This window comes from Peromyscus maniculatus, chromosome X (assembly GCF_049852395.1).
Source record: "Peromyscus maniculatus bairdii isolate BWxNUB_F1_BW_parent chromosome X, HU_Pman_BW_mat_3.1, whole genome shotgun sequence".
NCBI classification, from domain to species: Eukaryota; Metazoa; Chordata; class Mammalia; order Rodentia; family Cricetidae; genus Peromyscus; species Peromyscus maniculatus.
In genome coordinates this window covers 133,304,090-133,317,340 of record NC_134875.1, presented here as the reverse complement: position 1 = coordinate 133,317,340, position 13,251 = coordinate 133,304,090, and the positions used below count along the sequence as shown (strand labels likewise).

The following is a 13,251-nucleotide window of genomic DNA, read 5'->3' as shown; positions in this document are numbered from 1 at the left end:
CCCTACTCTGAGCATGCTTGCAAAGAGTCCCAGCCCAGAATATGCTTCTCCCTCTCGGCTGCCACTGATGAATTTCCAAACTAGGCAGTCTTTTGCTTAGCAGGGACAGAGCCCTGGTTTATCAACAAGCAGTATGATGGTTGGGGAATTAGAAGCCCTGGCACCCAACAACCCACAACCCCTCAGCCATGGCCTTTTTTTTTGAACAATCATTTATTGGTGAAAGTAATATAAATTATTTTTATTATTCAATTTTGGTGCTGGAGATCAAACTCCGGTCTTTGCTCTTACTAAACATGCTCTGTATCACTGAGACACACTTGAAATTATATTATGTATTATATATAATGTGTATAGGCGCGTTGCCTTCATGAATGTCTATGCACTATGTGTGTGCCTGGTGCCCAGGATTGCCAGAACAGGGTGTCCATATAACTGGAGTTATACACTGTTGTGAGGCACCATGTCGGTGTTGAGAGATTAGCTTAGGTCCTCCAGAAGAACAGTCAGTAGTTTTAACTGCTAGATCATCTCTTCATCACCTCCTTTACTTTTTTTAACCCATCAAGAGCTACTTGTGATATCTAAATATTCTTGGATATGTGGCCTTCCACTTGAGTGTGGTTGACTTACCAGGGGCTACATTCTTAGAGAAACCTGACTCTCCCAATCCCTAGAGATTGGCAATTGCTCCACAGGTAGGGGGAGGGATTTAGTCCCCAATTCTCCTTTCCATACTGGGATTTTTGTCTGGCTTTGGCTTGCACATGTTTGGTTTGTTTGTATGGTTTGTTGTTTTTGTACGCTGTCACAACCACTGTGAGTTCATATGTGCAGCTATCATTCTGTGCCCAGAAGATATTGTTTCCGTGTGGTTGTTCATCATCTCGAGCCCTTACACTCTTCTGTCCCCTCTTCAGAAATGATCCCTGAGCCTTGGGAGGAGTGGTGCAGTATATATGTTCCTTTTCGAGCTAAGCATTCTGCAGCCTCACATTTTCTGTACCTTTCCCAGTTGTGGGTCTGTATTAATCACCATCTACTGCAAATCGAAGGTTCTCCGATGGGAGTGGGCAGATGCATAGTCTGTGGTTACAATGAAAGACTTATCTTACTCTTGAACTCATGTTTATTTTCAGATTTCTTCTGAGCAAGTTCAGATCAGCAACCAGAGGAGAAATCAGAACTCCAAAACCTGAAAGTGGGAGGAGCTATAGCTTGGATTTAGACAGTCAGACTCTTCAGAGTTTCAAGTCAGCCCCTGGTTCAGACAGGTAAGTGCCATACAAACAGAGCAATGGGCAGCCCGGGCATCAGGTGGATAACCTTTCACCCACATAGGGAACCGAAGTAGCTGTAAAGGATTGGCACCCGGAGAATGCCTGACATATACTACAAAAAGGCAAGAAGATGTTTTCCGGTTGTTATAGAAAACATTTCCTATTGACTTACAGCTATTAGAAACATTTGTGTCACGTGAAGGGGTGCAGCCTTATGTTTGGGGAGTTGGGGCTATAAGTTCAAATAGAGATGTACAAGGCAGAGAATTCTTTCATTGATTTCTTGTTATTTTTCTGTTTCACCTTCTAAAACAAAAACCTCTAAGTGTCATATCCATTCCTTGCAGCTTTCAAAAAATATTAATAATTTCATCATGTGTGTTGCCCTAGAGCATTTTTTGTAATTCCATTTATTTCTTGTTGCACTGCCTCTAACTGATTGCCAGATGGGTCAAGTGAGAATCTCCTGTGTATAGTGTCATCACTTGTCAGGAAAAGCAAAGAGAAAAAGAACGGATAGCCAAGAGCACAGTCACTTCTAATCAAAGTTGATTTCCTGGCTTGTTTTGGCATAAGTCAGGCCTTATTTTCATTACTATGAAAGCTAAAAGTAAGAAAAAAATTATCCGCTCTCATGGTACATTGATTTGTCCACATGCTAATTCCATTTTGTTTCTGATTGCTCAGGCTGCAGCAATCCTGTTAGTATTTCTGTTCTTTTCTCTCTAGATTCTACAAGCAGAATTTCATTTTTCTTATAACACCTTGCCCTTTTTCTCATTGTGGTGCTGAGTGTGGAACCCAGGAACTTACATGTTGTAATCTAGTATATAGACCAGAAATATCTATCTATCTATCTATCTATCTATCTATCTATCTATCTATCTATCTATCTATCTATCTATCTATCTATCATCTATCTATCTATCTATCTATCTATCTATCTATCTATCTATCTATCTATCTATCTATTTATCTATCTATCTATATCTCCCTGGAGAGGGGACATTCTTTTGATTTTTGGTGCTTTTATTAATGATAGCTGTTCATACTTTTTCTCTGGCATTCCTCTACACATCACTTTCTATAAAAATGTAGAGAAAAATATAAGAAAAATAATTTATTATCTACTTTCAGAGGATCAGTGTTGTATTAAGAATTTTCCAAATTTTCAAGAATGTAGATATAGTCCCTGTATGATTAAAGAATCCCTGCATGATTAAAACATAAACAAAACATCTTTGCCCTTGAAATAGTTTTGCTTTGCTTCCCTTCTTTTTTAATTTATTTTACATACTGACTACAGTTTCCCCCTCCCTCTCCTCCCAGTATGCACTTCCTCCTCTGTACCCCCAATCTACTCCATTTCTATTCAGATCAAGCCACACAACTGTAACATATAGGCAGAGTGTCTGGGTCAGTCAGTCCCATGCAGGCTCCCTGGTTGTCAGTTCAGTCTCTGGGAGCCCCTATGAGCCCAGGCTAGTTGATTCTGTGAGTTTTCTTGTGGTGTCCTTGACCCCTCTGGTGCCTACAGTCCTTCCTCCCTCTTCTGCAGGATTCCCTGAGCTCAGCCTAATGTTTGGCTGTGGGTCTCTGCATGTTTCCATCAGTTGCTGGGTGAAGCCTCTCTGATGACAACTGGGCTAGGCACCAATCTATGAATATAGCAGAATATTATTTGGCTTTATTATATTGACATATTTACCCCCTCTAGTCATGTTTGGTTCTATCCTAGGTCTCTGGGTCATCCAGTCTGTGGGTCCTGCTGCTCCAAGCAGTATCAAGGGCAGACTTATATCCTGGCATGGGTTTTAGGCTAGACCAGTCATGGTTGGCCATTCCCACAATCTCTGCACCACCCTAACTCCAGCACATCCCATAGACAGGATAGACTGTAGGTTAAAGGTTATGTGGTCGGTTGATTTCCCAATCCCTCCTTAAAGTCTTGCCTGGTCACAGGAGATGGCCAGTTCAGACTATGTATCCACTATTGCGAAGAGTCTTAGCTGGGATCATCCTTGTAGATTCCTGGGAGATTTCCTTGTGCCAGGTTTTTACCTGACCCTGAAATGCTCGCCACCCTTTTCCAGTAGTCTCTTTCAGTGCTCTCCCCCTCTTTCTGCCCCCTAAACTGACCTCTTATTTTCCCTGTAGTTGCCTGGGTTTTTCTTCTTTTTTTTCACTCTTTTTTTTTTTGGGGGGGGGACTGCCACCCAGCTCCCAAATAAATACATGGAGACTTATTCTTACTTATGAATGTCCAGGCTTAGCTTGGCTTGTTTCTAGCCAGCTTTTTTAACTTAATTCATCCTGTTTCTCTTTAACTACGTTTGCCTCTGGGCTTTTACCTTTCTTTATTCTATATATCTTTCTTTCCGTCTTACTCCATGGCTGGCTGTGTGGCTGGGTGGCTGGTCCCTGGTGTCCTCCTTCCTCCTTTTCTCGCTCCTCCCCTTTTTTACTGGAGCCTAGATTTCTTCTCCTATTTATTCTTTCAGCCTGGCTGTCCCACCTATAGCCGTGCTATTTTGAATTATTTGCCTTATACTAACTCTTCAAGAATGAGGGGCTTTCTCCCCATGATCAAGGTGTTTATACTGTTATTCCAGCAATGCCATATGGGCATGTTTCATCAAATACTGGTGTTTTGACACAAGATTTTCTTGTAATTATAAACTGGAAGACAGTCTGTAAATAGACTTTAAAAATATTTCTATTTATTCTTTGGAAATTTCATATATGCATACAATGTGTTTTGATCATATTCGTTCCCCACTTCCCCCTCCAACCTCTCCCAGATGCCTCCTTTGTGTCTGCAAAGAAGACTTTATCTTTTAAGTTGTGAATATCTGAAATGGTTTGTAGATAATCCAAATATTGTCATCAGAGTTGTTCGGCTTTAGCATGTCAAGAGCAAGGCTTTCCTATTAAGAAAATGAAGATGCTCAAGAGATTAGTAGAGTAAACTGTCCTTTCCTCGGACTATCTGTTGACTTTGGTGATGACTCATTAATGGATTGCCATAAGGAGCTTCATTCCAAGTGATTCTTTAGAAGTTGAGGTGTGTGTGTAGGGGGGTATCTTTTCTTAACTGTCATCTAAAGAGATTGTGAGATACCCATCTGTGACCTGACCCAGTTAGGCAATTATTTTCTTTTTTTCTTGATAAAGCATATTTCTTCATGGTTCATTGGTCTTTTCCTGGAGCAGCTGGGCTAAGGCATTCCTTTTAAAAACTCACATATATGAGTAGAAATGACATTTTATCAGATGCCTAATTGGTTTATTTCTTGTCAGTAGTTTCAAAGCTGGAGAAATATGAACAGGATAGGAAAGGCATAACAGTCTCTCAGGAAAACGTAACAAATGGCTACTCATTTGTTGCTAGGGACTGGACATACAAAACATAGGACAGTTTTTATTAGATTGTAAATGTGAACTGTAGTTAATAAATGGGATGCTACTCAAGGCAGCTACTCCAAATTCCTTCTAAGTTCTAGTGAATGGTTGTTGTGCTCTATGAGAAACCGACCTTCAGACAAGGATTCACGGAAGACATTTATCAACCAACTGACTTAATTTTTAAAAATGTATTATATGTGTCTCGGTGTTTTGCCTGCATGTATGTCTCTGTACCACATGTGTGCCTGCAACTGGTGTTACAGACAGCTGTTAGCTGCCATGTGGGTGATGGGAGTTGAACCCAGGTCTTCTGCAAGAGTGGTAAGTGCTCTTAACTGCTGGAGATTCCAATCCTTAATAAAGTTGGATTGTTTATAAAAAATTCAAATTTAACGAAGAACTTTGTACTTCAGTCTAAGTTTTCTACCCTGTAGGTGAGAGGGAGAAAAGTTCCAAGCCATTTCTAGGCTGCAGTGTCAATGAACAAATCTTTAAAGCATAAAGTGAAAAGCATCATCAGAAAGGCCTTTAGAAACTATGGAGAGTTATACAGAACTAGTAATAAGATGTATCCCCTTAACATTATATGAAAAGTGTAGAACACCGAGTCTGAAATGTGCTGTTAGTAGAAGTGAGTGGAGGGTGAGCTGTATTTCTAGGCAGTATTTCTTCCATGTTACTGGAGGCTGTGGCAAGCATCTTCCCATGAGCCTTTCGACACCATCCCACCCACCTATTTTGTTGTTCCTTCCACACACACTAAAATTACCCTTTTACTTTTAATTGCTCTCCACAAGCCCTGGGACTGATTGTCACACTGTCTGTGAAGTTTCACAAGCTGTTTTGCTTGGCTCTGAATAAACAACAGAGACAACCCCATTAAATCCAGCCCTTAGCTGACCTCATCCTCATTCTAAACCCCACTTTTCGGTAGTATGAATCTTAGAAGATCTTATTAATAGAAACAAACCTGATGCCAAGTATTGGGGTGAACACTGGAAGATCAGAGAAGCAGAACAAACCGCAGCTACCTCACCTTGCCAATTCCTCAGCTGATCTTGTTTCCTCAGACTGGATGCCTCTCAGCTGAACTGTGCTGCTCAAACGCCTCAAAGCTTAACCACCTAGTTCCTGGTCCTCACACCTTATATACCTTTCTGCTTTCTGCCATTACTTCCTGGAATTAAAGGCTTTTGTTACCATGCCTAGCTGTTTCCAGTATAGCCTTGAACTCATAGAGATCCCGGTGGATCTCTGCCTCTGGAATGCTAGGATTAAAGACGTGTGAGTGCCACCATTTTCTGGCCTCTATATCTAGTGGCTGTTCTGTTCTCTGACCCCAGATAAATTTATTAGGGTGCATAATATATTGGGGAACACAATATCACCACACTTTTCTATTTTTCATGTCTCCTAGAAATAGGGCATATTTGGTATGGTCATGATTGGAAAAAAAACATTGTCTTTCCATATGTATATTGTTTGGGGAAAGTAAGTTTGTTAAATCCATTCTATGATTTAGTACCACCTCTGTTTTTATTAGAAGTAGTATTATTTTCATGTCCTAAGTAAAATTTTAATTATTCTTCTTGCAGCCTCCTCTCCATGGTAGTATTCTATAGCAAGGTAGCAGTGTTCTACTTTAGAGTCAAGGTCACATACATAGTCAACACTTGTTTATTTGGCTTTGGTTTTTTTTTACATGAAACACTATAATTTACTCAGCAAATTCCTTAAAAACAGGCTTTAAAATTGTTTTCTCTAAAATCATTCCTTAAATTTACCTGAGTGTTGGGAATAGAGCACCTGAGTTTGATGTTGATATTCTACCTTTAAATATTGGGTAATTGTGGTACACGCTTGTACTGTACCAGCACATGGGGAAGCTGAGCCAGGTCATTCAAAAGCCAAGTAGATGCAACATATATTCAAAACTAACTCTGTGTGTGTGTATGTATATATGTGTGTAGATATGTATGTGTGTGTATGTCTCTCTGTGTGTGTACATGTGTGTGTATATGTGTGGTGTATGTATGTGTCTGTGTATGTATATGTGTGTATATATGTGTGTGTATGTATATGTATGGTGTATGTGTATGTGCATGTGTGTATGTGTGGTATATGTGTGTATGTATGTGTGTGTGTCTCTGTGTGTATATGTATGTTTATGTGTGTATGTATCTGTGTGTGTGTTTGAGTGTGTGCATGTGTATGTATATGTGTATGTGTGTATGTTTGTGTCTATGTATGTATGTGTGTGTATGTCTCTGTGTATATTTGTATGTATGTGTGTGTATGTATGTTTGTGTATGTGTGTGTGTTTGTATGTATGTGTGGTGTATGTAAGTATGTTTGTGTATATATATGTATGTATGTATGTATGGTTGTGTGTGTATATATGTATATATGTTTGTGTAACAATGTCATTAGGGGTAATTTTACCACTACATTTTTATTTATTTAGTTAGTTAGTTTTGTAAAGACTGGTACTATTTGTTTTTACTCTAAGTCCCAGGGCTATCAAGTCTCTGGTGTTGGTCACCCAAGCAGCGTCAGGGTTGAGGTCCATCTTGTACAGTGGGTCTTAAGTTGAATCAATTATCATTCAGTTATTCTCATAAGCTTTGTGCCACTATTGCCCTGGCATCCAAATTTACTAATTCCTACTTTTCTATTTTAACTTCTCTTGGATAAGAAGATCACTCTTTAATGAAAGCAAGGGATGAGAAACCAAAGCCACAGACTGTCATAAACAGCCTAAAGCAAAACTGTCAGACAATTGAGGGCTTAAGAATACAGTGAAGTGAGGATAAATGATAAAAGAGGTAGAGAAGTATGGATTCCGCCATATTATCAGCAGGAGATACATGAGGTCTGTATTTATAACCCATTCCTTTGGAATGTGTTGGCTTCTCTGAATAGTTTGATTTTTTAAGTATAGATATGCATATCCATGTGTTTACACATTTCTGTGAATGGGGACATATATTCAAGCTAGTATGTTTAGCTTTATGGCCTATAAATTCTCCATCTCAACTTCTCAGTTCTCCTGCTGGAAAAAGAAAGAAGTATAGACAATACATAAATGAAAGGGTATACCTGCTTTCCAAAAACATTTAGTTTACTGATATTTAAATATGAATTACAGTATTTATATATTGTAAGATACTTTTCTTTTTTGTATTTTATCATCAATCTAAAAATGGGAAATTACTCTTATTGCACTAACCACAAAATTATTGTATGGGAATATTTCAATCCACATACCAATTTGCTGAACTGTAGTATCTCACAGTCACTCACTAATCCAGAAAATGTATATTCCTTTATCACAATCACCATGAGGACAGCTCAGCACTTTTTTGTTTGAGCACAATGTTAAATAGGAAACATGGTGGTACATAGAAAGAGATGAATGCTGGTGGGCACATATATCTGCAATTAATGCACTTACTGGGCATTTTTAGCACATATTTCCCAGCTTTTTCTGTGTATTAGAATCAGATGGGCAGTTTTAAAACATACTGATTTCTAGATCACATGCTCAGGGAATTCAATGTGGTGTTCCAGATGTGCCATACAGGATCAAGGCTTATCTCACATAAAATAGTTTAAAGATGCAGCATTCAGGGTCCACCAAAGACTAGAAAAGAACTGCATCTAACTTTTCCCTCTTTTCTTTTTAGATTTTTGCTATTTATTTCTCATTTATCAGACTTATCTCATTTTCCAGTTATAACATCCCTTTCCCATCTTTCCTATGTATTCATTTGAGATTTGAAATAACTAAAAGAAATTAGAAAAGCTTATATGCCTCAGAAGGAATAACCTGCATTCTGTGTGTGGTACCATGCATTATACCTTGGTCTCAGTGTTATTGGCTTTTATATGAATGGTGCCTTCTGGACACCATGTAGTGCAAGCTCAACATTGTCAGCCAATCTAGAAAGGGAGGGTACTAGAAAATGAGTTCCTAGATACCACTCCTGAGAGAGAGAGAGAGAGAGAGAGAGAGAGAGAGAGAGAGAGAGAGAGAGAGAGAGAGAGAGAGAGAGAGATGTAAACACAGAAAGGCAATGCAAATTATAGTATCTGTCCTATCCTTGGATCCTCTATACAGAAATGTATGTATATATCTCAAAAGGCATCATCAATATCTGGGGAAATTGTGAAATTAGAGATAACAAAAGAGTAGGCTTTTCAAAGTATATTTCATACACTAAATTAGACGAGGCTCTTCTAATCTAGAAAATGTGTCTCTCCGTAACCTAATATAACTAAGCCTCACAGACCCTGTCAAATGTATCTCCTTCTTTGCAGTTTTCCCTTAACCACGTTAGCCTGAACATTTGTTGCCAATGGTTTCTAATATGTATTTCAATCATGGCAACATGATATCTGAATCAAAAATGGAGCTTTCTTAATTGGCTTTCAAACTTCTCTAAATTTGATGTAGATGCTATCATCCCCTTCCTATCTAAGTGGCAAAGGTCCACACACTTATGTCATATTTTAAACTACATCTAAAGCACTAAGTATTTAAAATTCTGTGCCTCTTTAGACTAAACCTTTTCTTAGTCTAATCAAACAAAAGGAATATTTTGAGATACTCACAGTAAATGTCAGGGACAAATGTGAAAGTCAGTGTCATTTCTGAGCTAATGCAGTTGGCAACAATAATTTCCAGTAGCTGACTTACGATCACAAGAATTTTTTTTCCCCCTTATTACAGGTTAGCCTGTTAAATGTCATCATTCTGATTAACCAACTGCTGCCAGAGCTTCTACAGTAAATAGGACTTTTACTTTAATCCCTTTTGAAACCATGATGGGAAATTTGTCAAAGCTTCTTGGATCTGAGATGGCCTTCAACACAGACAGAAGCAGAAATATTCACATGGATCCCTTTGGTTGTAATTTATTGACCTCTTTTTGAAAGACATGCCATTAGACATTTTTAAAGGTATCTCCCTCCCTTAAACAGAAGGGAGAGGTGCTTGTAGAATACTGTTCTGAGAATTGATAACCTGTGGCCATAACACGTCACTGGATTGGTCTCTGATCTCTTCCTACCCTAAGTAGGATTTCTGAGATGAGCGCATATGGAAAAGTCAAAATGCAGTGTCTGCTGTAGGTGGGTTCAGGAAAATTGTCCTAAAACTTAGAACTCTACATTGCATCGAACAGTTAAAACAGAAAATATGTTATTTTGTGAGGATCACCAAGCAGTCAGAACTACTCTGAGCTATGTCTATAGCACTGGAATTTGGAGTTATCTCTAGAAAGAGGCCAGAGATGTTATATGCTATCAAAAGGATACAATATAGAAGGTATATCAAGATTCTCATAGTTAGATGTCAATAACTAACTTGCAGTTCAGTGTTCCTTTGTCCTTTTCTTGTTAGTGCATTCTATTGATGCAGAATTCTTCTGGTTGGAAAGATCTGATCTTAGTGAAATGACATGAGATCAGTATAAAAAGCAGAATAAATAGGCCCAGGCTTTGGTAGATGTGCCTGTTTATTCTTGCTAGTATATTCTATTGATGCAGAATTTAGTTAGCAGACAAGGTTTCATTGTGAAATTGTCATACATATATCTTATCACACATTACTCTTATTTGCTTCCCACTGCCCTCTTCCTCCCTCTCTTTTGCTGGTCTCCGGACAAGAAGGAAAAACAATTTAGGCAGAAAGGATAAGAATAATTGTTCTCTCTCCCTTGTTTTTGTTTTAAGATCCAACTAAGTAGTCCAAGCTAGCCTCACACTCATGATTTTCCTGCCTCACCCCTTGGAATGCTGGGAATACTGGGATGGAACACTATGCCCTGCTTATATTTTAACCTCTGTAAGACTCCCTTTCCTTATCATTAAAATAGAAAGGGAAACTGATGAAGATCTGAAAGATATGCTGCTATTTGCATGTTTATTAAAGATAGTGGTGGCTGGTAATGTCCATCAGGGAATAATTGGCTTTGGTGGCTTCTCAGACGGAGTTGAGGTTGGCAGCTATGATGGCCACTGCCTGCTCTTTCTTTTGCCAGATTTACTTTCTGGTAATAATGTATGTAGGTTCAAGCATTGATAAAGTTCTTCCTTTGCCTGGTATTCTAGCACATATCTTCAATGCCAGCCCTTAGGAGGCAGAGGGAGACAGATCTCTGTGAGTTCTAGGCCAACTACAACTATACAATAAGGCCTCTTCTCAAAGGAAAAACAGAAAACAAAATTCTTTTCTTACTCCATTTGTTCTCACCTCCAGTTGGCTCAACTCTAAACCCTAAACACTGGTAATTTAATTGTCAGGATGCCTTAGCAATCATATGCGTCCTAATATAGCTTACAAAAACAATAATTGAAAGCATGAATGTTGACCCGTCCAGCAGGCCAGGTTATTCAAGGGTCTCGAGGAGGGACCACCTGGGAATCAATGGGGGGCAAGAGGGAAAGGAGACCAAGCGCGTGAAGAAAGACAGAGTCAGTCTGAGTTGCGTCAAGGTCTCATTTATTGACTGGGTGTTAGAGCTTATAAACAGGGCTTCAGGTAGGGAGGGGGAGCAGGAGGAGTGAGGAGAGGACAAAGAAAATTCCTAAGGGAAGGTCAGCAGGAGGTCGCTTTGGTCCCAGGCCCCTGCAGCTACCTGATTTAGTACAGGCTCCAAGAAGTTTATTTAGTCCTACATTCCTAGGTTAGACTAAAAGCCTCCTATTTACACGAGGCTTGATAAATCGTGGAAGGTAACACAGGTTCAAGACACAGCTGTCCGGAGTCGGTCCCCAACAGAATGTCACATAGTTTTGTTCTCTAGCCTATTCTAGACTCACAAGGGATAAGGAATAAAATAAGAATGAATCTTTTTTCAAAAATTCTTTCCTATGGTGGGACACTTTGTGCAGGGTGAGGGGCTTGGACCTTCCTCAATCGAATGTACCAGGCTCTGCTGACTCCCCATGGGAGACCTTGCCTTCTTGTAGGAGGGAATGGGAGGGGAGGCTGAGGGGGGAGTGGGAGGAAGGAGGAAAGCGGGATCTGTGGTTGGTATGTAAAATGAATAAAAATAAAAAATTCTTCTCTCATATATTCCATCGTGACTGCAGTTTCCCTCCTCCCAACCCTCCCCCACCTCTCCTCTCCTCCAGATCCATTACTCCTCCATTTCCCCTCAGAAAAGAGCAGGGCTCCCTGGGACGAATATTTCTTTTAAATTCTAATCTGTCTGAATTGTGTATTTACTTATGATGCTCCACTGAATAAGAACCCTGTGATCACCTCCTGAGCAGGAATTGCTTTTCTCATCACTGAATAGAATCAAATCATTCTCCTGAACATAAACATGATTCAATTCCATTTATCCAGTGTCACTATTTTATAGCGTATTTGTTAGCCACCATGAGTCAGACTTTAAGAAATGAACCATAATTTCTAATCATTGATTAAGCATAACTGAGTGACTCTGCACCGGAGAACATGCTGGAGATAACATGGGAGCCCACAGTTAATAGGAATAGCTTCAAGAGGCAGGCACATATGCACAGGAATTAAGATGCCAAACAATACACTCTGTAGTGAAAGAGGAAACAGCTTGTCAAAACCTGTACGGAAACAGGGACTGAGGAGAGCAAGACAGACAAGGCCTCTGCTTGTTAAGAAAGGCCTGAGTGGGAAGGCAGAACTTCCGTACCTGAAGGCGAGGAGGACTGACATGGAGAAAGAATGGTAAAGAGATGGAGACGGAGGAAGCAAATGACTTAGATGTGCATGTAAATTCAGTCAGAGTGCTGATGAAAACTGGGAAATAAAGTTGGAAAGGTAGCGTGAAGCTCAGTTGAATGACAACGGAGTTAGACAAGTTGGGATGTAGGCACTAGACCAAGTGGACTCCTGCAGGTTTTGGGGGAAGGTGCACACTGAGCCCTAGACAACTTGCTGTGATTTGCATTCCTCATCGTTTTCCTCATAAACATTTCCCGGCTGGTGTCTTTGGCTGCTCTCAGAGTTGGAATGTGCTTTCTCCTATCATTCAGGAGAAGTATCGCGTCATCAGACCTCATTGACCAGGAGGCAGGACGAGGAACACCCAAAAGCGGCTACAGCAATGGTGGAATCCCAGTCACTCAGAGGTCACCAGCTCCAAGTGCTCGTAGTGTGAGCTCCATCAGCAGTAGAGTAAGTAAATGACTGTGAAAAGATACCCAGTCTCTGGGACTTGGCTTTACTGCCACCCATGACTCGGTTTGAATTCTCTGCATCGCATAGCATGTTGCTTATACTGTTGAATGGAATATATCCTTAGCTTTGGGTCAGAAACCCAAAGTGAAGACAGAAGAGCAAGCCAGGTTTTAAAGGATCTTTAAATGGCTGTGCGAATTAAATATGAAGAGTTTGTTGGAGGTTCTGACTTTCATCCTTCATGTTATTTCTCAGAGGATATATTTATAAATTAGCTGTACTAAATTTTTCCTAAGATGATTGATATTCTACAGGAAGAGTAGAACGTTGGAGTCATTTTATAATTTTCTTTTCTTTCTTTACATCTGTTAAAATGAAAGGTCAATCATATAATAA

At 39.7% G+C, this 13,251-nt stretch overlaps 1 protein-coding gene across 4 annotated transcripts in view; it reads left to right on the top strand.

The window, feature by feature from the left end:
• Positions 1–13,251, top strand: part of Sytl5 (synaptotagmin like 5) — a 119,569-nt gene that overhangs the window by 52,170 nt on the left and 54,148 nt on the right. For all 4 annotated transcript variants that reach the window (XM_076562825.1, XM_042268986.2, XM_042268985.2 and 1 more), the window contains 2 exons: positions 1,140–1,274; positions 12,711–12,852. In XM_076562825.1, the coding sequence (XP_076418940.1) occupies positions 1,140–1,274; positions 12,711–12,852 (277 nt within the window). The remainder of the gene's footprint in view (positions 1–1,139; positions 1,275–12,710; positions 12,853–13,251) is intronic.